Genomic DNA, 25,344 nt, shown 5'->3' on the forward strand with positions numbered 1-25,344 from the left:
GCTCCATCTCTGCCGGTTGACGTAACTGTCTGTCTACGCACTCTTCAGGCCCGATACTTTCCGCTCAATTGGATGCGTTATCTGAGAATTTGCATCCAGCTGTTATCAATCCTCACAAAGATGCGTGAGTCCAACCCAATGGCGGCCGGCCTTGGCGGGCAGGGAGGCATGGGGTACACAGCGATTACGTATGGCCTGTGTACCTTTAGACCACGACAGGCCTGCTGCTAGGTACGTAGCGAGGATGAGGTGCCTCGCGACGGGTACATACCCACCTCGACACTTGCTCGCGTATAAGCTTTTGCCCTCGTCTCTTGCGGATTCTGGAGTTTGTTAAACAACGAGACGGAAAAGCGTCATCTGCATGATTGTTCCTCCGTCTCCGGCCCACGTCCGTCTTGACCCACCTTATCTACTTGCCCGTATGGCCACCACATGAACCCAAAACGACTTGCATAAATGCTGCTCTTTCAAATGTTGCCATAATCAGTCGGATCATCGCACTTGCGTCATCAACAGCTGGCTGGGAAGCTCCCTGCTCTTTTTCAGGTCCAACTTCAAAGATTCTTCAACACACCTCCCTGACATAGCAGATCTAGATCTCACCGCGACGGCGGCCGCAGCGGCGGGCGTGGGGACATCGTTTTCCGCCGCGCCAGCCATGCGCTTATGTTTATCCGCCCTCCACCACCAGGCATCTCACACATGGAGCGGTAATCCAACCAACCAACGCCCCTGAACTGCTGACTAGACTGGGCTGGGCTGGGCTGGCCTGCCACGGGACAGGACACTTCCCCGTCGACCACGTGCGCGAGCCCATCTTTCCTGCCGTTGTACCTGCCCATCGGTTGTCGACATCGCCCAGTGCCGCCGTGTTGGGACGTGGGTTTTGGGACTGGGCATACAAATGGCATTGCTGCGGACGCGGCACGATCGGATGAACCGCTGCTGGCATTGGAATGGCTCGTATACAAGCCGCGATGAATGGCTGGTCTTCCGCTGGCTCCCCGGCCCCGGTCTTGCGGTGCCCCGCGGTTCCTGAACCTGGAGGCGAGGCGGAGGTGGAAGTCGGCGTTGGCCATCGTCATCCCATCAGTCGTCTCTCGAGGATTGACTCTCAGTCTCTCAGCCAGACTGTCGCATACGGCATACATATCTACGCTTTTTTACTTAAAAGAGCAGACACTCCCGCCGACTGACTACTGCCTTCATGACCCGCATCCTATGAACGATGGGACAGCATTACCTCTTCGGCATGCTTCGTCTACATAGCTTGCACCAAAACCCAAAACATTTCAAAACAACAGAAACCAAACATCGCAATCTCGCACCTCACATGGTCATTCCGCAAAAAGCATGCCTCGTCTCGCGCACCCGCCACGACCACAAGCACCAGCGCAATCCCTGCCTTCCACAACCTTCCATGCATCAACCGCATGGCTTGCCTGCCTCCTTCTCCCACCTGGCTGGCGGATTGACCTCCCCAAAACTCTAAACCATGCGATTTGGACCCTGAGAATGCATGCTTTGCGCATGGCACGGCGTGGCGTGGCGTGGCACGGACGCCACAACGTCGCCGCGTGGGGGGAAATGGATGGGAGCGTTACGTCAGGTTTGCGTTATCTGTCTCTCCTTCTTTCGTTGCTGTTTTGGCGGCGCGCGCCCTTTTCGTACCCTATTCCTCAGTCTTTGAAACACGTCGTCGTGTCGAGCACAGCAACACGAAAACGGGGAATATTGCCAAGTCCAGCGGGCACTGACAAGACGACCTTTGAGGACTGTGGGCGACGGTGGGGCATAAAGCTTGTTGACTGCTAGCTGGCTGGCTGGGCTGGATTGGACTGGCTGGTGGTCACTGCTGCTGGCTGCTGGCTGCTGCTCCTCGGTGGCGATTATCGTCACTCGTCATCGGTTCATCTCGGCCGACTATCACTCCGCCCGTACCGTGTCGAATGGGCATGACGCCTGACTCTGTCTGATGCGCTGGGTGCGGCGGGCCTGAGTCGACCAACCAGCAGCCAGCCGGCCACGCGGAGCCAGAGGAGATTTTTCCATCATCCGCGGGCGCTCTGCATCGTCGTCACGTTAGCTAGCGGATTCTTTGACTGGATGGAGACGGCTGATGACGAGGTTGGCCGGCAGGTGTGACGATGACGCCGCCATAATGACGAACGACGAGCGACGACGGCCGTTCATCATCCCTCCCTGCCCTGCCAGCGCCATGGCGGGCACGCTGTCCATCACTGACACAGCGCGTCCCTCCGTAGTCCGTACTGACACTGACACTGACCGGCAGCGGCGGCGGCAGCCCTGGGCCCCCTGCCTGCCTGCGTGCCCCTGAGTCTGCCTTTCTCCCTCTTCTTGCCCGGCCTAGCTGACGAGACGCTGACATACATACTCTCCCAAACAAAAAAAATTAAAAAAAAAAATTGCAACAGCCATCTGGCTGGTGCACCCAACTGACTTTATCTAATCGGACGGACGACAGCGCGCCGGTCCAATCAGCGGCGCGGCGCGTTCGGCGGATGGGCGTCCGAACGAAGTGAGCGAGCAGGCAGAGGTAGTTCGGGTTGCTGTTCTCGCCTTTTTCCCAGACTGGCTGACAGACTGGCTGGCAGACTGGCTGGCAAACTGGTTGCAGTGTGACGCTATGCTGGCGAGGAACAAACGGCGCCAGCTCCAACCGGACGCAAGGGAGATGGGATGAGGGGCACTCGAACTGTGTGAGTGCATCAGTGAGTGGGTTCGATGGGCGACGATGGCTGTCTGTGCGACGCCCGCCTCTAATTGACCACTGACTGGCTGGCGCGCAGCGGAATAGGAGGGACGGCGTCAAGTCAGGCAAGCAAGCAAGCAAGCAGGGAGACATCGTCTGTCATTCCGCCAGATGCAGCGCCGCCGACTATTCATCGGCAGCTCTACTCCAAGAAGCAACAAATGGGGCGGAGAAGAGGATCAGTAGTTGGTGGGTGAGCAGACCACGCCAGACTTCTTCTCCCTCTCGCTCTATCCACCCATCCGTTCTCTCAGGACTGCGCACCCCCGCGCCGTACGTCTCGTCTCGTTCCTGTGGGACTCTTTCACTTCCCTCCTTGCGTCCATTGGGCCGCAACGAGCCAGGCGCAACAACTCAACCCAAGGCGCACCACTGTTCGCACCTCCATCATCTGCCAATCCTATCGTTGGTCTGGAAGAAGCCGAACTCTCCCGCCGCTCCCTCTCGCTCCCGGTCTCTTAGGACCTGGCGCCAATCCATCCACCCACCCACCCACCCACCCACCCATCCATCCATCCACCATCCGTTGACAAAACGCAAAGCACAAAGCACAAAGCGCGTGGGCCACAAGCCTCGACTCGACTCGCCTCGACCCGCCTCGAGTCGCGGGACATCAATCAACGCGGGCGGGCAACGAATCTCAGCACAAACCGAGCTTCCTTTTCGTCGTTGCAGAAACAGGGCAGCACTTACTGGGTTCAATCGGTTCGCTTCGGTTACAGCCGCCCAAAGCCCAGTCCGTGTTGTGTTTATCTTACGCGGTGCTTGGCGGGCGTTGGGGCAGAGTCAGTGGTCAGTCGATAACACAAGCTGATTCACCGCGGATGTGTGGATGCGTGGATGGATGCAGGAGGGATGCGAGGCGAGGTGGGATGCGGTAAGGTAATGGGAAGAGCCGCGGCTAAGCGTCTGTCCTGTCTGTCTAAGGAAGGGGTTGGGATTGGAATTGGCGGAGAGGGTGTGGAGGATTGTTTTCCCTTTGTGGGTGGGTAGGTCGGTAGGTTGGTTTGTCGTTGGCGTTGCTGCTTGATGCCAAGGGGTGATTAGGTGGGTAGGTGTGCCGGCTGTTCAATTTTTCTCTTAGACCGATCAGAGCGAGCGAGCGAGGAATCGCTTCATGTTGACGCTGGCACACTGGCTGGCCAGTTGCGTGCTTGTTTTCTGCTTTGGCTGCGTCACTACCTATTATTCGCTTTACAGCGCTGTGCCCGGCCGGGTCAGGGGCTGTGGGCTCGCTGCTGCTGCTGCGCGAGTGCGACTTTGACGCGTCGCGGTCTTCTCACCTTTCAGAAACCCTACGCTGTCTCAATTGTCTACTTTCCTTTCCTTTCCTTCTTTTTCCTTCTCATGACTGACTGCTCTTCAACCACCAGCAACAATGACGGGCTAACCCATCTCTTCCCGACCTCCCCAGCATCTCGCGCTCTCTACACCGCGCCGCATCAGCGAAACAAAAGCAGCACAAACCATGAATTCAGATCTTACTTACACCTTGCCAGAGACAACGTAGCACCGACGCTCCCGTCCTACACGCCTGTTACTCACCAATTACCCTTCTCGACTGCGGAACCAACGCTCCGGCGCCGCTTGACTTGGAACAAGTTCGAGCGAGCTCTTTGGCGGCTCTGGAGCTGTGGTAGATGGAAGTGAGTATAATGCTGGCTGCCGTGTGTCAGTTCGTGTGCGGCAGGTGAAGGTTGCGTCGTTTATGCGTCGTATATGCTTTGATTGGATTGGCTGAGACGCAAGGTACGGCTCCACACTGGGCGGGTGTCGGAAAAGAAAAGGTTCTGGCGCTGCGGCAGGACAAGCAGTGCTGTCGTTCGCCACATGTGCGTCTAGGATCTAGGGAGCTGCTTTCGCTTTCGATGATTGCTGCGGGACAAGGGGTGAGCATGGAGGCTCAAAACCAGTCTTTCCATGGGCAGCGGGAGAGACGCGGGCTGTCAAAGACAAAAGGAGGGTTGCTGGCTGGGGGTGTGCTGACTGGCATCACCTGGAAAGGTAGAGTTTGCTCAGCTCGTCGGACCAGTCAGATTTTCCTACCTACTGCCAGAGACGACAGGCTTACTAGAAGGCTATTTTGAAGACATCCGCAGATGGACATCAAGCCCACTCATCCACTGTCGTCTGAAAGAAATTGTTTCCTGATTGTTATCTTTGCGCATCAAAGCAGCTCGTCTCCAGCGTAGCCTGACAGCTTCTCCTATTTCTCCTGTTGTTCCATGACTTCCAAAGTAAAAGCACCGCCCCCTGCACATAATAACTAACCACCCGCGTCCCCCTAGCTGGCACGCCCTACCAGCCTGCCTGGCAGCCAAAATACGAGCAGACTCAACCGAAAAGGACATCTCGGGCCCAACTTGCCTGTTCCATCGCCGGCAAAAACACCAGTAACCAAACGGGATCACTAATCGTCCACTCCCTCGCCCTGCTGTGTCCTGCGTACCCGAGGGCAAAGCAGACGCAAACGCAAAAGACATCATCGTCAGACCCATCACTGACACCAAAAACTGCACCCACAACCACACGTGCAGTAGCAACAGCCTTCAGGCGCACCCACCCCGTCACCCAGCGCAGCAGCCAGACCCTTCCCGCTCATCTTTCCTCCTCCTCCTCCTCCTCCTCCTCCTCCTCCTCCTCCTCCTCCTCGCGCCGTCACCAGCCAGGCACGCAGGCACCCAACCGGCGCCGGGCCGCTCATCCATCCGCCGCACCCACCCTGCTCCACCCACATACCCACGCACCCGTCCTGGCCAGCCAGCGCGCCTTTCCAGGTCTCTTGCGCAAAAGAGCCTCGGACTCGGACGCGAAGCGGACGGCACGGTAGGGCGCCCCGTCCCGCCTGCCGCTCGGCGCCCACGGTCATTTTAGAGTTGCGGCCATGTGGGGAGCGGTGACGTCGGTCCTCTGCGCGCTGGCTGCGGCTCTTTTTAAGGTTATTTGGTGACCCACTTTGGTTGGGTTTAGGTGTTTTTTGTCGTGAAAATTTGGAGGGACGGGGGTGAGGAGGGCATGGCGTGGGGATGGGAGGAAGAGCGGGATGACGTCGTTGTGTTCTGAGGGATGGAAGGGGATGGCATGGGCGGGTTGGGGGAGACGGGGGCCTGATGGGTGTGTGGGGGTTGTGGACAGGGGATAGGGGATGGTTGTGTGGAGAGTTGACTTGGCTGGGGTTAATGGGAGATAGACTGGGCTTGTTGCTAGGTGTTGTGGTGCGAGGGATCCTGTCGGCTGCTTGGGTGTAGTTGGATGCTGCTTGTCTTTTTCGTCTTCCTTCTCTTGTCAGATGCATTGATTCTGGAAGTAAGGTTGTGCAGGTGGTAGGTTGGAGCATACTAAGGGGCGAGCTCGAAAAAGGAGCCAGGAGAACCGGGTGATGACAAGATCCAGGAGAAAAGCCATGGGAAAAATTTCGTATGCTGAGAATGAGGCTGCTTGGAAGTACCGATTTCAAGATGAAGTAGGTGAAACGACAATGTCTTCGGACTCTGCTCACTCGACCGACATCTATGATCTTCTGCCAGCGCCGTCATGGAACGCCGCTTCTTCTGGGTTGTCGATAATTGAATACTCCACGAAGCGTGTCTTTGCCGAATGAGAGTGACAGTGGTCATTGGTGGGGAGTAGGGCTGTAACTTCCTCATAATGCCACGTAGGTCATCCGATTTCTGCTACGTTGAAGATGCTTCGAGATGACTGGGGACAGTCTCGCGTCGACGGAGCCTGTGATTAGATTAGCATGGTCGAATCCAATGTAAGATAAGAAGGATCTGAACTTACTGAGGCGTACCATGCCACTGGTGTCATTCCAAGGCCGATTATGGTGTCTGTCCTTCTCATGAAAAGTAGTTCTGGACACAGTTTAGGTGATGTGTTTGAACGAGGTCTGTGTGATGCATCTATGTACGAAAAATCGAGAATTAGTTCAACGAAGAGGAGAGAGTCTGAGATCCCCGGCTCTTACCAAATAGAGAGGTCTCACTGGCTGTATTGTGTATGCGACGTTTGCGTTTGAATGTTTGATGAAGTACCAGAAATATCGGAGGAACAGAAACAATCAGAGTGACCAAAGCAATGATTGCTTCAGCAGACAAAGTCATTTGGAGAAGGGTAGAATGATGGAATGGGGCGAGAAACTCTAGCTGTTGACTTTGCGCTGGTTTTTATATTCGAGAAGCTGGCTGCGATGGTCATAATTGTGATGGTCGTGGCGGAGTGTAAGTTTGCTTTGCCTTTTGCTGGGCTCACAAGATTTCGACCTCTATCGAATGGGAGCACACGTCAAGCGATACTCCCAAGGACTCCCCAGACCCACCAGACGGGCCAAGTCGAAAGAGGTCGAAAAGCACGGCGCGCTGACCGAAAAACCGTTCTGTCCTCACGGATCCAAATGCACGTGTTAGCGGTATTCTATAAAGATAGGTAATATCTTTATTATATACCGTATGGTAGATGGTTTATAGTAGAGAATGTAGTAGATTCTTTCCTATAAGAGAACTTCCTTACGGTATATAATAAAGATATTACCTATCTTTATAGAATACCGCTAACAGGTTATGAGCCCGGCTAATAGTAATCTATAGATTACTATATAGCTTGCCTTATAATTAATAAGTAGGATTTTACTTCCTTCCCTACTTATAAGAAAGAATATACTATTCTTTCTATACTAGACCGCTCTTATAAGTAAGGCTTAGTAAGACTATCTCGGTGGATAGCTATTAAGCTAAACTTATAAAGAAGTCTAGGGAAAGCCTACTTATTTATATAAGTAAGGCATTTTTTAGGGTAAGGACTAGTATCCTAAGCCCTATCCTTAGGCTCTTAGCCTATCGCTAACAGCACGGAATCATATCGTGAGTACTACGACTCGTTCGTCAGCACACTTCCAACCGTGCTTCAGCTCGCTTCAGCCCATGGGGACTATCTCATGACTAAGACTCTGTTGCTACATGGCGCCTCAGTGAATTCTGAGCCAGTCTCGAGGACGAGAACATCTGGATTTACCAGGCAATTCAGCGACTTGGCAGGTCTGTCAACATTTGGAATCGCATCCAAAAATAGGAGGAAGAAAGGGAGCATTTCTGTGTTAATAGAATTGCTCCTCAACGACGAATCCTTTGCCTCATCTGTCGACCTTACTGTGGACTCTGCATACCCGGAGCATATTCAATTCTATCTTTCCAGTGCCAAACGCGAGTCCCTCGACCCTCTAAAAGCTGCCGCATTCGAATGGGGCTTACTTCTGCTGAGCGTTACTCTCGAAGAGGGGCCAGATATTAATGGCGTGTGCCCTGAAGGGTTGCCAGCTTTTCACATGATGTTCAAAAATAATTCGCGCTTGAACAAACAAGACTACTTTCTCGAATTCAGACAGGTGTGGACTTACATCACAACCGATCCAGATGCAAGCTCTGAGTTAGTGGGCACTATTGTGGCTATGATATATCGCGAACACATGGAAGATTTCCACGAAAAAATGGAACTCGTCGAGTATTTGTGTGAGAATGGGTCCATTTGCGACGATCCAAAAGCTCTAAAAAGAGCCATCACGCACAGAGGCTCCCGCTTGGTTCAAATCCTGACGGATTTCGCATCTGATGACCCACATATTGAACACCCCGCACTGGAGCAAGCTATTCAGGAATATGATAAAACAACTCTGGAGATACTCCTGGAAAGCATGCCCACAGTCAGACGGGTGTGTGCGGTAACAGCACTCGCTTCAGCTTGTCGTGCTAAAAACCAAGCTCTTGCGCAGCTGTTCATTGACCATGGATGGCATGATGATGATGTTGATGATGATTCTATTTCACGCCGGTATCAGGAGGCCATCAACGGAAGCACGAAATCGATGGCAACCATCCTTTTCGCCGAGCCTCGGATGGGGGATTAGATCGGGCATAGCATAATTCGATCTCTTTCATGGCTGGTTTCCACCTACCAAGACTGGCCCGAAAACGACCCAAATCTGACGACCTGAGAGTTTCGTGTATTCTGCGGCCTCAAACGCCTCGGCTTTTCGAAATGGGCTTGACGATGTAGTTACTACTATCCGCGCCAAGCACAACGTCATGGCCCATGCGACCTATCAGGACCTCGAGAAGTCCAATGGAATGGCACTATTGTGTGTTGAAACAATCCAGAGTCCCGAGGAAGCTTTGAGAGGTACGGCCGGTGCGAAAAACGTCTCTGTTCGCCATGACGTCGTAAAAATCCTGTCCTTCGCTTCAAGGGGCATATTTAAGCCGACGCCACCTACGATTACCACGCTCAAATTGCAGGTCAAGGCAGACACCAATCCCCATTGTTGCGCAAACGATCGCAGAGCCTCCAGACTCAGGAAGCTCTTGCCACATCCCACTGCAGACACTCCAAATAGCTCCATCATGGATTCCGCTCCAGGCAATCCCGACGTAAAGCCTCCCACTGCCCCTGCCAAAGTCAACGTCGGCCCAAAGCACGGCGTCGACGTGTCCAAATGGGAGGTCCAAAGCCCACGGGCGTTAAGGTCGGAGCCAAGCATGGCGTCGACGTGATTGTCGGCGGGAAGAAACCAGTCGGAGTCAAGGTCGGTTGGAAGGGATTCATGTCAACGTCAACGGCAAGAAGATCATGTAGTGCGAGGTATGTCTTTTCGGTCCAAGGACTGGAATGATATGCTGATTTGCCCGAAGTACTCGAATTAAGATGACTGAAACGAAACGACTTGAATGGTTTTCCTAGAGGCAACAACCTTTGGCGCCATTTTGCAGGTGTATTGTGGCAACAACATCTTTCGAGCAACTTGTTTGATTTCATCGCGCGTCAATACGCGCGCCAAGTGATTGACAATCTCTTCGAACTTCAAAGCTCTTGAGAAAACCATCGTGTCAACGTCTAGTACAGATCAAGTCTTCGATGCCATGGCATTCGGGAGTGCTGTGCTGTTCTGCATGAAAGGCGACAAACGCTCCCCTGTTCTGATCCCTCCGAAGCGACTGAATGCTCCCTGCCACCTCTCCCCACCACCTCAGACCTTCTGTTAAGCTCAGATTTAACCTTGTTTTGTGAAACAGGTGCCTGAGACACGTTGCACTTCATTCAGAGTTACACGTTAAATCAACGCTTCCTTCCATACCGAACGGCGCTCTGGCGAGTTTTTGGATAAAGAGGCAAACTTCAGGTCAACCAGCTCTCCTCTGAAAAAATCACAAGCCAGCAATATCGGCCGAAAGTTATTGCCTTCACCCGCAGATATTGCAAGACTCGTTGTGAACTGCCAGCGGACGCCTAAAGTCAGCCCTACTATAGATTCCAGTGGAGCTATTGTTCTGGAAGCACTAAAAGAGTCTGTACAAAACCTCAGCTTCAATTTCCGTTCAGTGGAGTGGATTGATGGTGGCGGTGAGCTCAACGCTCGTGCCCGGAAAAGTGCAGTGGCCAGCGCTTCGGGGCCGAAGATGTGTTTCGAAAGATACGAGCAATCGATAAGCGAACGGTGGTGTTGTTGTGCTGCGTGGGTCTGGGGGGAACGCAAGCGAGGTCCCCTGACCTTCCGAATCTCGGTTGATCTCCCCGTTGTCGCGTTGCAGCAATTTCTTCACGCTACTGCAAGTATTTCTCCGCATCGACTACCAACCGTTTTGCAGATCAGAGAGAGGGCATTCTTCCACCAGAGACGCGTGTTCGACCAATGCTCAATTTTGCTTCGGATTCAGGCTGTGCCATCGACAGTCGAGCGGAGACTGCCGACATCCCACTTTGATAGCGGCGCTGCTATGGTGCTCTATCGGGGCTAAAATGATCCATCAGATACAAAGACGACGCATCACAGATCGATTGGTGGAACCGCTGTCAACCTGCCATGTTGGGAAACTTGAGAACGCGGAGACGGCACTCCATCAGGCGCCAAAGCCGAGCAAGCACAGTGCCACTGGCGCAAAGTGGGACGTCTTTCCCAAAACGCGTGTGACAGCAGAACCAACCGCAAAGACAACGGAGTAATTCACCGGCAAGACGGGCTTTCGGGAGCGCAGTGACTGCGAAATTCCATCAGCAAGAACCGATAGATGCACATGACCTCCCAAAAGGGCTCCACCGCGTTTCGGTGTGCGAAATAGAGTCTTGGCGGTGGTTATTGCTGTTGAATGCTTCTTCTTATAAAAAGTTGGAGGGCTGCGTTCAGGATGGATCACTACCGCTCCAACTGCCCGCCATGAGACTCGCACTCCTCCCCCTTGTTGCCGCCCTTTCCAGCCGCGTCGCTGCCATCGGCGTAGTTGGCACTGCCGAAGGCTTCGCCAAAGGTGTTACCGGAGGTGGATCGGCTACGCCCGTCTATCCTTCGACGACTGACGAGCTCGTCTCTTACCTCGAGGATGACGTGGCTCGCGTTATTATCCTGAACAAAGAGTAAGTTTCGGACTCGCAATATCTAGAAAGCCCATGCTGATAGTCCAGATTCGATTTCAAGGGTACCGAAGGCACTGTGACGGAAAATGGCTGCCGCCCTGCTTCCAACACTTGCGGTACCAGCGGTCAGGACGCCATCAACGAGGCCGACTGGTGCACCAACGGAAATGCTGGAGATGGCTCGACCACCATCTCGGTCACGTACGACAAGGCGGCCATTCTGGGCATTTTGGTCGGCTCAAACAAGTCTCTCGTTGGCGAGGGTACCAAGGGTGTCATTCGTGGCAAGGGCCTGAGGATGGTCAGCGGTGCCTCCAACGTCATCATCCAAAACATTCAGTGAGTTACCATCGCAGCTGGCGTCAGAAGAAATGGCGATTCTAGCTGCTGTGACCTAGAGATGGTGGACATTCCTGACTGGTTGCAGCATTACGGAGCTCAACCCCCAGTACATCTGGGGAGGCGATGCATTGACGGTCAACGGCGCCGACATGATCTGGATCGACCACGTCAAGGTATCTCTCATCGGGCGTCAAATGTTCGTCGCCGGCACCCAAGCCTCCAACCGCGTCACCATCTCCTACTGCGAATTCGACGGCAACACCTCGTGGTCGGCTTCGTGCGATGGCCACCACTACTGGTCGGTGGTAAGCATGCCCTCGCACCCCACCCTCAATCGAAGAAGAAAAAGCTCACCAGACAGTACCTCCTTGGCTCGAACGACCTCATCACCATGAAGGGCAACTACCTGCACCACCTGTCGGGCCGCGCGCCCAAGGTCGGCTCCAACACGCTGCTGCACTTCGTCAACAACTACCACTACGCCAACACGGGCCACGCCTTCGACGTCGGGTCGGCCAATGCCAACGTCGTCATCGAAGGTAACGTCTTCCAGAATGTCAAGACCGTCTTGCTTGAGAATAAGGGCAAGATCTTTGCCGCCCCGTCGACTTCGGCGAACTCGGTTTGCCAGTCTCCTCTTGGCCACACTTGCCAGGTCAACGCGTTTGGCAGCTCTGGCACTCTGACTGGAACTGACACGGGCTTCTTGTCTAAGTTTGCGGGCAAGAACGTTGCTTCGGCTAGCGCTGCCACCGCCGTTAGCAGTGCCAGTGCGGGTGTTGGCGTTATTGCTTAGGTTCAGCCTTCTGATCTTTCTCCTCTGTCTATATTTCGATAAGCCATTTGTTCTCCAATTCAGACGTTGATATTTTGGAGCCAACATACCTTTGACATTTGTTCACTTTGTCTTTGGTACTCCCCTGTAATTTGCAGTCGGGCCTTTTGAAGGTGTATTTTTGCCACTCAAATGGAGGATTCTCGTGAGTTTGGGTGGAATGATCCCTATCCTTCCGAAGATGCTTGAGTGTCACTGAAGGCTCCTGGGAAGCACCAGAAAAGTGTGAGTAATGCATCGGCCTTTTAACAACTTTCTTCCGGTCCATTAGTGAAACCATTTGAATTACCCGTCCCCATTTCATTCTCTCTACCTAAGGAATCAAGCACTCTACCCAATTCCGAACCCAGTCGCTCCCATTTCTTTTGATATTACACCGCAGGTAGCTCATTAGGGCTTGCAGACGCAGTATCTAGGCACAGTCAGCGGAGCTCGGAATCAAACAAGAAACGACTTACCTGGGGCCCTCGGACTCGTCGCCACGGCACTTCCTCTGCGCACCGTTGAGGGAGCACTTCGGACACTGCTGCCAAGCGTGGCACGAACTGTCTGGACGGTAGTCCTGGTACTCGGGGACACCAGTGTAGTCGTCTGCGCCGATGGCGTCATTGTGCAGGTAGCCGACGGGCAGAGTCGCAAAGAGGCCGCGAGAAATGGACCACCTCCAGCACTCGTTGGTGCGAGCGCCGCCACTCTTCCACCAGTAATGGCCGTTGCTCGCGGTATCGCCTGAAAGTGTTAGTAAAGAGGGAGATAAAAGGGCGAAGAACTTACAGCTGTTGACGATGTATTGCATGTTGGCAATGCAACGATCCTTGAACTCGTCGGGCGAACGGGGGAAGTTGGCGCAGAATGGAGTGTCCCTGCGACCCTGCAAGTGGCGAGCAACCGAGCGCTCCCGGTCTCCCAGGTACAACATCTCAAGCTCGATCGGGTCCTCGTACGGCGCGCTCCAGTCGACATGGAAAGGAAGGAACTTGAGAATGTCCGAGTGAGCCCATTTGTTGCAGGCATACTCGATAGCTGCAGTGGCCCCGCTGAGCTCAAAGTTGAGGCGAGGCGAGCCCTGAGCTGCGTTGTTACACTGGAGAACGTTGGAAGGGACTTTGACCGCGGACGAGTTCACAGATGCGATGACGACCGGAGCGAGGGACTTGACGTCTGATACATTGGAACGCGCTTGGAGGGGAGCGGAAGAGACGTTCAGACTTGTCGATGCGGCATCGACAGCTGCAGAACCAGAGGACGGGTCATAGCACAGACAGGCGCCGCTGTAACAAGTCAGCTTTGATTCATCGAACATGAACAATGTCATAACTTACCTATCGGGACGCTTATCATCAGTGACGCATTTCCTCTGCAAGCCGTCGCCAGGGCACTTGGGACAGTGCTGCCAGATGTAACAAGAGCTGTCCGGACGATAGTCGTCCGAAGTCAAGTCGTCCGCATTTTGGGCGTCGTTTCGAGAGTAGCCGTCTTTAAGCCTGGTATCAAATTCACCTCGGAGGAGTGCCCATTCGTAACAGTCCTCGATGAAAGTGCCGCCACTCTTCCACCAGTATTTGTCGTTGCTGGACGTATCGCCTACAGAGAGTCAGTGATACTATTGGAAACAGTCTAGCGCAGTGGTACTCACAGGAATTCAGCAGGTAGCTGAAGCCATCCTGACAGGTGCGCAAGGCCAAACCATGATTCTTGGACAAGTCTGGGCAGGAACCACCATCATCATTTTTGGCGATGTGGAAATGAAGAGGATTTTCCAAAGCCGAGCCGTAATCGAGAGGGAAGTAGCTCTCGTAGTCTGCCATCTCTATTGCGCCAGACCAAGACTTGCATATGTAGTCGATGGCACTTTTGGCAGTATCCAGATCAAAGCTCTCCGTGGGATTGCCCTGTTCACCATTCGTGCAACTGAGCTTGGTGTAGCCTGTGTTGTCAGGAACTGCAGTAGCTGCAGGAGCAGCTGTGTTTGAGACCGGCTCAGGCTCTGGATCCTTGCATGTGCAATACCTGCGCGGTAATCAGCAAATGCTTTCAGCTGCATCAGTCCATACAAAGGTTTCTTACTTGATGCCAAATTTGTGGTCGTCGCACTTCCTCTGCGCGTGCTCAACCGGACACTCAGGGCAATCTTCCCACTTGTCGCAAGTGCTGTCGGTGCGGTAATTGTCGTCACCTGGGACGACATCATCAGCCGCCTCGGCGTCGTTGTGCGAGTAGCCGTCCGGCAGGCCCTCGAATGTGCCACGAGCAAGAGACCAGATCCAGCAAGCATTGTACTTCGAGCCACCAGTCTTCCACCAGAAGTAATCGTTGCTGGAGGTATCGCCTACGAATGGTTAGCCATCTATTCCATTGAAAGACACTGGGAAACTCACATTGGTTGAGCACGAATTGGAGATTTTCCTTGCAGAGCTGCGAGTACTCCCCTGAAGAGCGTGCCCGGTCCTCGTCGTACCAACAGAGACGCTCGACATCGTCACCTTCGGTAGTAGTATTGCCATCGCCCCAATATTGGACTCTCACTTCGATAGGGCTCTCATAGGCTTCTCCCCACTGCTTCGAGAAATCTTGATCTCTGTGGTCGGTTGAGTAAGCCCAGAAGCTGCATGCCCAGTCAATGGCTCTGTTAGCGCCATCAAGGTCGAAGTTCCACTCGGGCATTCCTTGGTCGAAGCTGTTGCAGTTGACGACCTCGGCAGACGTAGTAGCTGCCGGTTCATCCGTCGTCGTCGATGCTGCTTCTGAGGAACTGCTGGAGCTGGTCGTGGGCGTCGCAGAATCTGTAGGGAAGAATGGAGGTTCCGACGAAGTCGAGCTGATGGACGCGGCTTCTGACGACGAAGACTCCATGGTGGCACTGGAGGAGGCCACAGGGCTACTGGAAGACTCAGACGAGGACATCGTCGAATTACCGGAATCACTGAAGGAATACTCGGAAGAACTCGCGCCAGAAGTGCTCGAACTGTCACTTTGAAGGGCACTGGTCAAGGAAGCCATCGAAGACGTCGAGCTGACAGCGCTCGTCATCGCCGGCGTGGAGGAATTGCGAGAAGACGTCAAGGGAGCCAGAGACGAGCCTGGAGTAGGCACAGGTGAGGGGGTCAGAGGAATTCCAGGAGAACTTCCGCTCCGGGACAATGGGGTGGACATGGACGCTGACGAAGAAAGAGTACCATTCGCCGTCGAGTTGCCAGTGGGCGGAAAATACTCCCAGCAGCTCGTCGTAGTCGCTCCGTCCTCACAATTGACCAGGGAAGACGTGAGAGGCAAATCCGTGATGGACATCTCGGTTGTTTCAGCGGCAGTGAGGCTGCTGTACAAGCTCAGAAGACCAGGAATGTCAAGGGAGGGCGTGGTGTAGCAAGTCGCAGGACTCAGCGGGTAGAAGAACGGCTGAATGTCCCAGCTGAGCATAGACGCCGTGTTCATTGTCCACATGGAGCTGGGGTAGCCCGTCTTGAACGCTTCGAGGCCTCTGCCTGCCAGGTTCAAGTTGCCCTCTTGGTCTGCCGTTTGGGTAAACCAACCACCCTGAGTCGCAACTATGGACTCGATGTGCTCGCTGATGGCGGTGTTCTGCTGCGCCAATTTGCTGTTCATAAAGTTGGTGTACGCATCAGCCCAACCCAGAGCGCCAGAGCTGGGGGCAGGAAGAGTAGCCGCGCTGCAACCAGGGTTTTCGCCGAGTTGGTCAATAGCCATGAAACCAGCACGATAGGCGATGTTGGTAATATTGAAACGAGAAGTAACACCGTCATCGTTGATCAAAGCGACAGCCGCGGCGATTTCATTAAGGACCTGGAGCTTCTCGCTATCCGACATGGTAACATTGGTCGAGCCAACTTGCTTGGTGCCGTCTTGACCACCCCGAAGACCATCCAAGTTGGCGAGCAGCTTCGCCTTGATGTCGTTCAGAACTGAATCGACAGCGTAGTCGTTGGAATAGGCGTTGGCAGCGTCGTTGAAGAGCCTCTGAAGGCGAGGAAGGTTGTCATACGCGGGGTCGGAGGCGATGAAGAAGGCATTGAAGCTGTCACAGAAGCTCGTGAGGTCCGATTGAGCGGCCATGATCGATTCCAGGAACTCCAAGACAAGGGGGATGTCGTACGCGTGGTCCACACTGACAGAGGGCTTGTGGCCGTCCAAGCTATAGGTCGCAGGGATTCCACCAACGCCAGTCATGATGGGGCTCGCCGTCAAGGATGCGACGTTGTCGAACTTCTTGTAGGTGAGCGTGGGACAAGCGCCTTCCGTCTCGCTTGCCATCGTCGCCGCGAACCATTCTGTTGCGTCGCTGCTGCTGGCCAAAAAAGTCGCATCAGGCCAGGAAGCGATGTGGATGGTGATCGGGATGGTAGTGCTTGAACCATGTGCCGGATCGTACTCTTGTCTGGTGAACGTGCAACCACCGACATGGCCGAAGCCACTGGCGGCAGCTTCGGGGTTACTTTCCTGGAAAGACTGTTCATCCTCGCTCTCGAATTCCTGGTCGTCGAGCTTGAAGTTATACTCCCAGCACCCAGAAGATGCAGACGCCGTGGTCGCGGTGGCCGTGTTCGACGCCAGGACGCTGCAGCCGATGGTTGGCGAGCAGGTGCTGGCAACCCTCGTCGTGGTCGTCGATCCGGAAGCATCAACACCAAAGCTGGTCAGAGTAGAGCAGATTTGGGTCGTGGTCGTGGCGCAGCTGCTGGTAGATGCAGGAGAGCTGGTCAGCTGGGAAGAGCCAGTCAACTGAGAAGAGCTAGTCGACTCAGAAGAGGAAGCTGACGACTCGATCGAGTCCGAGGAGCTGATGGACAAATCGGAAGAGCTGCTGGTGGACTGAGAAGGGGTTGCAGACTCAGAATCGCTGGTCGCGGTGGCACTGGCCGACGCAGGTGTCGAATCAGGATCCAAAGGTTCAGGCTCAAACTTCGGGTTGCCATCAACATCGATCGTGAGAGCGGGAAGAGACATCCAGCCAGGGCCGGGCGGCTTGCCAGGAGGATAGATGCCAGGAAGGGTGAGCTCTGGGAGTCGGAAACCGGGCGGGCCAGGCGGGCAGAACCAACAGCCACCAGGAAGCACAGGAAAGTGGATGGTGTGCTTGTTTCCATGCTTGTCTTCAGACACTGAGTCGCTATGACTGCCCTTGGTCTTCTTCGGATCCTTGGTCGAAGACTGTTCGCCGCTGCTCAGGATGATTGGAATTGGGGTGATGACGATCGGAGCGACAGTCGACGAAGTAGAAGTGGAAATCGAAGACGACAAGGAAGAAACCATGGAGCCCGCCACAGTGTTGCTGTTCGTAGATGCAGGGACGGGGGCTGTCGGAGTAGGCAGGTAGGTTGCAGGTGAACTTGAAGTCATTGCTCCAGGCGAGGACGTCTGAAGGCTTGCAGTCGATGAAACCATTGAGAAAGAACTCGTGGAAGAGGCTGATTGACCAGCAGTGCTTGACGTCGCGCTTTCTGAGTTTTCGGCAGAAGTCAAAGTTGGAATGACGATGACCGTCGTGCTGCCGTTGATGATAGCCGTCGACGAGACATCGGCCGAGAAAAAGCCAGAAGTGCTCGAAGAAGAACCAGTCGTAAAAGGCGGAATGACAACCACGGTAGTGCTGCCGTTGACAACGGCTGTGGACAAGACATTGGTCGAAGGAAAGCCGGAAGTGCTCGACAAGGCGTCGGTGGTAAGAGCTGGAATGGCACCAACGAATGTCGTGCCGTTGACGATTGTCGTAAGCGCGACATCGGATGAGGAAAGACCAGCAGAGCTCGACGAGGTTCCAGTGGTCAGAGGTGGAGGGAAAGTGACCACGACACTGCTGTTGACCGTCGTCGTAGAAGCGATGCTCGACTCGGAGGAGGTGGTGGGAGAGGCATCCGAAGAAGTCAAGGGAGGGAAGAAAGTGATGACAGCGCTGGTGATGACCGGAGTTCCATTGACGGTTCCCGTAGTCGTGACGACTGACTCGAACGAGGAGGCTCCGCTGGGGTGCAACGTTGAGCTGGAAGCATCGCCCGATGTCGAACTTGTGCCTGGGATGAACGAGGAGCCAGAACGCGAGGAAGTGAGCGAAGCGAGCCACGTCGAGTAGTCAAAGGTGGAGCTCGACAGAAATCCCGTCGTTGAGGGCCAAGGCGTATTCACGGGGACGTTCGGCGTGGATGGTGAAGCAGTGGTGAGGGAGACACTGCTCAGATCACCGGTCGGCGTCAAGGGCACTAAAGGACTGAACGTGGAGATAAGTGAAGTCTGGACTCCAGAAGAAGGCAGGGCAGCGAAACTCGTTCCCACAATTGTGATGATACTTGTCCAAGTTGTAACGCCGCTCAACAACTGTGTGCCGTTGCCAATGGATGAAAGACCGGTCGAAGTGAGAGTACCAGAGGAAGAGAGAGCTGAGGACCAGGTCGTGGGCGGAGGCGCGTCCGAAGCCTCCCAGATCGTGCGCGTGTAGTACGCGCCTAGGCCGTCGATGCCATGATCCGAGGAGAGGGTGCCAGTGGTGAGAGCAGGGGAAACCAGGATGTTCAGAGCAAAGACAGCCAGGAGGAGCTGCCAAAGCAGAGGAGTCGCCATGGCTGGCGGCGGAGGGCTCAGTGAGCCAAAGCAATCGATCGTACGAGGGTGTATGGGCAAGCAAAGGTAGCTGGTGAGAGGGTGTGAGGAAGTCAAGCAGACCGGAGGTGGTGTGGTGGTTGTGTGGTTGCAAGCGAGCAAGCAGACGAAGGAGGAGTGTATAAGAGGGCGGAGGTTCAAAGGGAAACGGACGAGCCTACAGTGGTGTAGAGAGCACGGGCCTTGTTAGCGCCGCTCTGCCTGCCCATATACGCCAGAAATAATGCTTCGGGGTGTGATCTCGCAGTGAGTGAGTGGGCGTGATGCCCATGAGCACGGACTCCTTTTCTGGTGTTGACCGTCGGGTAGTGGTCGACCTTTAAACCATCACCACCATCATCCACCCACTACTCATTTGAGAAGAGCATCATAATCTTCTTCCTTCTGGGCTCCTAAACTTTACGGTTGTCGCTTAAATTTTCATGGTACTGCGCGCGTCTAGGGAGCTGTCATCAACCACCACGGCTACGCGCCGGGAGCTGTCATTCTGCAGCACGGCTGCGCTGGAGGAGCCTTCGTCCGCGACCACAGCTCCGCTCAGGGAAGCTTCATCCACCGCCACATCTGCGCTCAGGGAGCCTTTGTCGACGGCCTTCGTCGCGTCCAGGGAGCCTCCATCCACGACCACGGCTGCGCACAGGGAGCCTTCGCAATCTTCGACACCTACTTTACCTGCAGGACGGCAGCACATACGCCAGCCTGCAATTCGACCGTCTTGAGGTGGCCTGAAAGATAAGCTCCTCGAATCTCGACTTTCCCAAGGTCTTGTCCAGAGGCAGACAAGATTGCAAATCGTAAGTTCTTCCCAGATCATGGAGCGTCCCAGGACTCACCAAGAAAGGAATATATTCCGGTGTCTCCCGATCCTTCGCAACAAGTTTTACAATGGAGTCTTCGAGGAACCCTTTCGGGCCGCCGGACGTCAGCTACTGGGAAGATGTTGAGAGTTTTGGAGTTTTGTAAGTACCACCGTCCTTGGAAGAGATCAAAACGTACTGACAAGCCCTCTCAGCGGCGGGGGACAGAAAGATGGTCACCATCCTGGTCGGTCCAAACGCAAAGCCATACGTTGTCCATGCCAACGTCGTTGGTGGTAGATCCCCTTTCTTCAAGGCGGCCTTTGAGAATGGCTTCAAAGAGAGCGCCACACAAATCATGACTCTCGCGGACACCACAGAAGCGGCATTCCGTGTTGTTATGGAATGGGCCTATTTCCGATGGCTGCCGTGCTACTCCTTGGCCGAAACCGACGACTGGGACGAATTCTGCGCTGGTCGGAAAGAGCTGAGATGGGTCAACATGATGGTCAACGTATACGTTTTCGCTGAAACATATTCTTTTCAGAAGTTAGCTAATATCATTTGTAAAGATTTGGTTTGGCGACTGTGGGAAGTAGACATCGATGACCCGCAGCAGCCGTGCTTTCCGTTTTATGCCACGGACACGATCAACAGGCTCTTCAACAACGTCCCGGAAAACTCGGAGCTCTGGGAGCAGTTGGCTATCGCTTTTCTCAAGCGCCTCTAAACAGGTGATCTGGCACCTTATCAGCTAAGGCTTGGAAACGTCGCACCCAGCTTCACCAAAGCTCTCCTACTTATGCTCGCGGACATAAGGCTCGACTTGCCTTTCCATGTCTCTCCAGCCATCAATGTTCTCAAGCTGATCAACATAAGATACCAGCCCATGGAAGAGGAAGAGGATACGGAAATGTTTAACATTCAACCCGAGATATTCGGAGTCAAGCTAGAGGAAGCAACTCGTGCGATGCAGTCAAGCAAAGACGCTAAAATCCGAGCCTTAACGAGCGAAAATGAAAGGTTAAAGCGAGAGGTTCAGGACTTCAATAAGCGACTCGCTTAAAAATAAGGTTAGTTGCAGGGGGTCATCTGCTCGTAGAATAGAGGAAGGGCGGAGTACGGGTGAACAAAGACGTCGAAAGACACAAAAACGGCCTGCACATAAACTCATTGGAATACGGAGAATTCCTGCTCAATTTCATCACTTTACCAAAGCTTGCTCACAAACGTCTCAGATTGCAGACATCCAACATGAAAACGTAGCTGTAGCGAAAGCCAACTAGAATAAGCTCTACCCCAACTGCAGCTGACGCCAATAAAAGATAGGTACTAAGCAAATGGCTCACAAGGCCCGGTCTAATACGCAAAGCACTGGAAAACGCAAAACTTGATTTTGTTGATGTAGAGCCAAGACGATTGAAAACCAAGAGGTATTGAACTCGAATTTTTTTCCTATCCACCCAAATCTAGAAAATCAAGAAAAGAATGTCTTACTTGATTTACTGCTTCTCCTTGTACGCCTGCTCGTGAATGGCAATTGCACTGCAAACAGACAGTCAGTCAAGTAGAGGCAAAAAGGTGGGTGGGAAACTCACCGTCCACTGGGGTCAGTCTGCTTGCTCCAAGTGGGGACCCAGCGCTTGACAGTGCCGGCGCAGTAGGTGGGGAAGTGCTCGTCAAACATGCACCTGTACCAGTAGGCCTCCTTGGTGTCGGGAACGTCACTGCCCCACTCGGGCTTGGGGTTCTTCATGTCCTCATCCGAGACGTGGAGCTCGGCGTTGTCTTTGAGGGCGTCGATCCAGCCGTATCCGACGCCGTCAGAGAATTGCTCCTTTTGGCGCCACAGAATCTTCTCGGGTAGGTACGGCTTGTTGTCCGGCTCGTCGGTCGTGTCAAAGGCGCGGCGCAGAATGTACTTTTCGATGCGGTCCTTGGTGATCATCTTGTCGGCCGGGTCAATGTTCATGCACAGCTCGAGGAACTCGCGGTCGAGGAAGGGCACACGCGCCTCGACGCCCCACGCAGACGTAGACTTGTTGGCGCGCAGGCAGTCGGCAAGGTGAAGGTTGTCGACGCGGCGGACCGTCTCTTCGTGGAATTCCTTCTTGTCGGGCGCGGCGTGGAAGTAGAGGTAGCCGCCGAAAATCTCGTCGCTTCCCTCGCCACTGAGAACCATCTTGACGCCCATGGCCTTGATCTTTCTGCTGAGAAGGAACATGGGAGTGGACGCGCGGATGGTGGTGACGTCGTACGTCTCGAGGTGGTAGATGACATCGGAGAGGGCGTTGAGGCCGTCCTCAATAGTAAAGGTGAAGCTGTGATGTCTGGTTCCAAGGAACTTGGCAACCTCCTCTGCCGCCTTGGTGTCTGGTGCGCCGGGGAGACCAATGGAAAACGAGTGGAGCTCCGGCAGCATCTGGACAGTGGTCAACTTGTTGTCGTCGTCGATTCCAACCAACTCCTCATCAGTGCTGCCGTCCTGCTGTTGTCTTTGCTGTTTTGCCAGCTCGTTGACTCTCTGGATTTCCCTCTGAGCAATCGAGGCAACCAAACTCGAGTCGAGACCGCCAGACAAGAGGACACCAAAAGGAACCTCGGCCATCAACCGTTTCCGCACCGATTTTTCCAACGCCGCGCGCACCGTCTTGTAGTCCACCGGAGTCTCGGGGATGCTGCTGGGCTCGACGAGCCACTTGGGGTCAAAGTATCGCTTCAATTGGTTGGTCTTGGAGTCGTAGACGTGACCCGGGGGGAATGTCATGATGTCGTCGCAAACGGGGTGGAGGCACTTCATTTCAGAAGCAAAGTAGACGGCACCGGGCGTCTGGCTCGACCTGCCCATGTAGAAGGAGGTCACACCAATGGGGTCGCGCGCCGCAACAACGCGGTCCTGGACCTTGTCGTGGAGAACCCAGGAGAACATGCCGTCGAGGTGTCTGGGGGCGTCAATGTCGTGTTCGAGGTACTGCCTTGATTAGAAGTGTCCAGATTGGCGGCGCAGAGCAAATACCAGAGGGATAATGACCTCGCAATCCGAGTGCGTCTTGAAGTTGTAGGGGTTCTTGAGGTGCTTCCTCAGCACCCTGTGGTTGTAGATCTCGCCATTGACGGCCAGAGCAATGGTTCCCTCGTCGTTGACAAGAGGCTGAGCGCCAGACTCTTTGGATTATAAGCGATTGTCTCGTCAAAGGTGCGATTCACGTACCGACGCCGACAATGGAAAGACGTTCATGAACAAGGACTGCAAAGTCAGATCGAGGCCGATAAGGATGATAATTGAGGAGCGCTTACTAGTGTTGTTCGCGATCACGTTGCCACCTGTTTGATTCAGTATGGTGTCTTCTTTCGGGTTGAAGTATGCTCACTCCAGTCGGGTCCACGGTGACGGATACTGCGTTTGGTCAGCAAAGAAGTTTCAGAGACAATTGGGCTGAACATACGCCTTGCCCATTTTCAGGGCAGTGGGCTTGAACTTTTGGACATCGGGGTGACTGGCAATTGGTTAGTCGGACGATTCGATTGGATTCGCAAAGGCGCAGACTGTGTACGGACCAATGGCAAGCAAAGATGCCACACATTTTGACGGATGTGTGAGGCGACGAAGAGGATGAGGATTCTGGATAGCAGAGAGCAAGAGTGGTGGCGGGGATAATATAGAAAACAATCGCGGACTGGGCGGAGGACAGTTTTTTGAGTCACTTTTGAGCGAGCTATCGGCCGCCCGATCTGCCCCGCGGTGGGCCCAGCGGTGTCTTGGGAGCACGTCCGTTCTCGGCCCGCACGCCACCATCAGCTTGACACTACTAAGGGCCGTGATGAATGGAACTGTGTGGTCACCTCATGGTCGTCAAGTAATAACATTCCACATTCCTAGGTCATTCAATACTGCCTCTGGCTTCTGCGCCTCCAATCCGCTTCCTGCCGTCCGAAAATTAAAATCAAACAAAACAATTGAATCTACGAAATCAAGACTGCCAGTCCATCCGTTGAGGCACAGACGCCGCCACGTACCGCCTCCGCTCATGCTCCCCCCAATATCCTCGGAATCCAACCAGAAGAGAAAATCCATTGCTGTTTTTGACTGACCGTGTGCTCCACGTGTGAAGAACGTGAGAGCGCGCGGTGTCTAAAAGAAGAAGTAGGCCAGCAGGAAGCTGAAGAGGCACAGACCAGCAGCAATCTGGACCGAGACACCGCTGGCTGGGGCGTGCTGCATGGCCATGTTTTGGGAAGTCGGTCCTTTGTCAGAACCGCTGCTAACCACGGTGTTGCCCTTGCGTTGCCGGAGACCCTGATCGCGTTCTTGTTCAAGACGTGTGATTTTGGCATACGCCTGCTCCAGCTCGGCTCTGAGGCTCTCTTCCTTTCCAGACACTGCTGGGTTGTGTGTCGCAGCGACTGCCTCGCCTACATGCTTGCTGTCGCTAGGGCGCGATTCTGAGCGCGAAACGGTGCCAGAAGCAGGTGCAACACTGCGCTGCGGCGTAACGGCTTCGGGAGAGGGGGAGCGCTGGGAAGCCGACAGATCGTGGTTGCTGGTCGAAGTTCCGTTGACGGCCGGAGAAGTTTCGCCATCGGCAGGGAGAAAAACGACACGAATCTTCTTTTCCTGAATGGTGTGCTTTGCAGTTTGTTCAATGTGGCTCCACTGTCGCCCGTCAGTTTTATTCCTTGGCGCTCGCTTGTCCACATACGACAGAAGCAACGTTGCCGAGTTCATTGTCTCCAGTCATTGCGACGGACTGGACCAGGAACTTATCGCGGCATCGAGCGTCGGGGGGAGGGTCCTCCCTCATGGCCTGGAGCAAAACTGTGGGAATTAGGCTTGTGGTAATTACGAGTAGGACAGCTTATCCCACCTTGCACTTCAACTTCCTTTCCCGGCTCGATGCGGCCAGAGTTGGGTCGCACACAGTATCTGTCTAGAATGAGCAGCGAACGGCATGGGACGGGCGGGGGACAAACTGCTTGGGAGCCGTGGTTTTGACCTATTTGGCGTCAGAACGAGCTCCGTCTAGACACGCTGTGAAACACTTGCCTTGAACGCGACTGGTTCCGCATTGGGGTTGCGCAGTCGCAACGACTGGGAGACTTCGGTAGTGAAGGGGCCTAGGGATGGAGGTCAGGCACCAGAGTTTGGGACAGGCAGAAAAAGGCCAGCATACGCTTGAAGCCCAACTCGGGCGGCGAAAGCTCAACGGACATGGTGGTGACGGCGTTGGCGCGAGGTGGCAGGGGCGTGATCGCAGGACAGGAGACGCAATTACGCGATCGGCGGACAGGCAAAGGGCTACGGCGGAGACGGCGGAGAGCACGGAACGCGCAAAGTCAAAGACAACGAGGGCGGAGGAGGAGCGGTTCGATGGTGAAGGGGGAAAAAGTGACAGTGAGCTTGTGAGAAGCAACGGCGGACTGGAGTAGGTGGAGATTTACGAGTACCTTCTTCCCGCGGCTGCTAATTGCCCGTTGCCTGCACGCGACGACAAAGCCGGTGATTGTCAATTCAATACAGGACACAGTCAGCGGCCGTCGGCTCCTTGGGGCAGGCGGTGGAGCATTCCAGGGGCTCCTGCTGATAAATT

At 54.4% G+C, this 25,344-nt stretch overlaps 8 protein-coding genes across 8 annotated transcripts; 4 read left to right on the forward strand and 4 right to left on the reverse strand.

The window, feature by feature from the left end:
- The first annotated feature begins 1,156 nt into the window (after positions 1-1,156).
- Positions 1,157-1,954, forward strand: IWZ02DRAFT_103080 (uncharacterized protein). Its single transcript, XM_066761277.1, has one exon. The coding sequence runs from the start codon at positions 1,357-1,359 to the stop codon at positions 1,816-1,818; it is 462 nt and encodes a 153-aa protein (XP_066618467.1). The 5' UTR covers positions 1,157-1,356; the 3' UTR covers positions 1,819-1,954.
- Positions 1,955-2,379: 425 nt separating this feature from the next.
- On the reverse strand, positions 2,380-3,016 carry IWZ02DRAFT_103064 (uncharacterized protein). Its single transcript, XM_066761276.1, has one exon. It carries the CDS (start codon positions 2,867-2,869, stop codon positions 2,417-2,419), a length of 453 nt encoding a protein of 150 aa, XP_066618468.1. The 5' UTR covers positions 2,870-3,016; the 3' UTR covers positions 2,380-2,416.
- A 4,693-nt stretch (positions 3,017-7,709) lies between these two features.
- On the forward strand, positions 7,710-8,675 carry IWZ02DRAFT_436983 (uncharacterized protein; the record flags this gene model as incomplete). The annotated part of the gene is made up of 1 exon (XM_066766579.1): positions 7,710-8,675. The coding sequence occupies one exon, from the start codon at positions 7,710-7,712 to the stop codon at positions 8,673-8,675; it is 966 nt and encodes a 321-aa protein (XP_066618469.1).
- A 2,196-nt stretch (positions 8,676-10,871) lies between these two features.
- On the forward strand, positions 10,872-12,325 carry IWZ02DRAFT_103098 (pectin lyase A precursor). The gene is made up of 4 exons (XM_066761278.1): positions 10,872-11,173; positions 11,222-11,512; positions 11,601-11,820; positions 11,877-12,325. The coding sequence occupies exons 1-4, from the start codon at positions 10,977-10,979 to the stop codon at positions 12,309-12,311; spliced, it is 1,143 nt and encodes a 380-aa protein (XP_066618470.1). The 5' UTR covers positions 10,872-10,976; the 3' UTR covers positions 12,312-12,325.
- Positions 12,326-18,920, reverse strand: IWZ02DRAFT_509913 (uncharacterized protein; the record flags this gene model as incomplete). The annotated part of the gene is made up of 7 exons (XM_066770487.1): positions 12,326-12,762; positions 12,809-13,079; positions 13,125-13,621; positions 13,673-13,934; positions 13,987-14,360; positions 14,418-14,679; positions 14,729-18,920. The coding sequence occupies 7 exons, from the start codon at positions 18,918-18,920 to the stop codon at positions 12,741-12,743; spliced, it is 5,880 nt and encodes a 1,959-aa protein (XP_066618471.1). The 3' UTR covers positions 12,326-12,740.
- Positions 18,921-19,844: 924 nt separating this feature from the next.
- Positions 19,845-20,486, forward strand: IWZ02DRAFT_494409 (uncharacterized protein; the record flags this gene model as incomplete). The annotated part of the gene is made up of 2 exons (XM_066770017.1): positions 19,845-19,918; positions 19,985-20,486. The coding sequence occupies 2 exons, from the start codon at positions 19,845-19,847 to the stop codon at positions 20,484-20,486; spliced, it is 576 nt and encodes a 191-aa protein (XP_066618472.1).
- Positions 20,487-21,279: 793 nt separating this feature from the next.
- IWZ02DRAFT_463260 (asparagine synthetase) lies at positions 21,280-23,473 on the reverse strand. The gene is made up of 7 exons (XM_066768341.1): positions 23,315-23,473; positions 23,203-23,253; positions 23,128-23,153; positions 23,054-23,080; positions 22,968-23,003; positions 22,773-22,921; positions 21,280-22,727 (listed from the first exon to the last, which is right to left on the reverse strand). The coding sequence occupies exons 1-7, from the start codon at positions 23,338-23,340 to the stop codon at positions 21,351-21,353; spliced, it is 1,692 nt and encodes a 563-aa protein (XP_066618473.1). The 5' UTR covers positions 23,341-23,473; the 3' UTR covers positions 21,280-21,350.
- A 130-nt stretch (positions 23,474-23,603) lies between these two features.
- Positions 23,604-25,324, reverse strand: IWZ02DRAFT_463261 (PapD-like protein). The gene is made up of 6 exons (XM_066768342.1): positions 24,928-25,324; positions 24,801-24,871; positions 24,728-24,750; positions 24,622-24,680; positions 24,457-24,572; positions 23,604-24,410 (listed from the first exon to the last, which is right to left on the reverse strand). Exons 1-6 carry the CDS (start codon positions 24,965-24,967, stop codon positions 23,889-23,891), a joined length of 831 nt encoding a protein of 276 aa, XP_066618474.1. The 5' UTR covers positions 24,968-25,324; the 3' UTR covers positions 23,604-23,888.
- Between the last annotated feature and the right edge of the window lie 20 nt (positions 25,325-25,344).

Source organism: Phyllosticta citriasiana (assembly GCF_038021145.1).
Source record: "Phyllosticta citriasiana strain CBS 120426 chromosome Unknown IWZ02scaffold_17, whole genome shotgun sequence".
NCBI classification, from domain to species: domain Eukaryota; kingdom Fungi; phylum Ascomycota; class Dothideomycetes; order Botryosphaeriales; family Phyllostictaceae; genus Phyllosticta; species Phyllosticta citriasiana.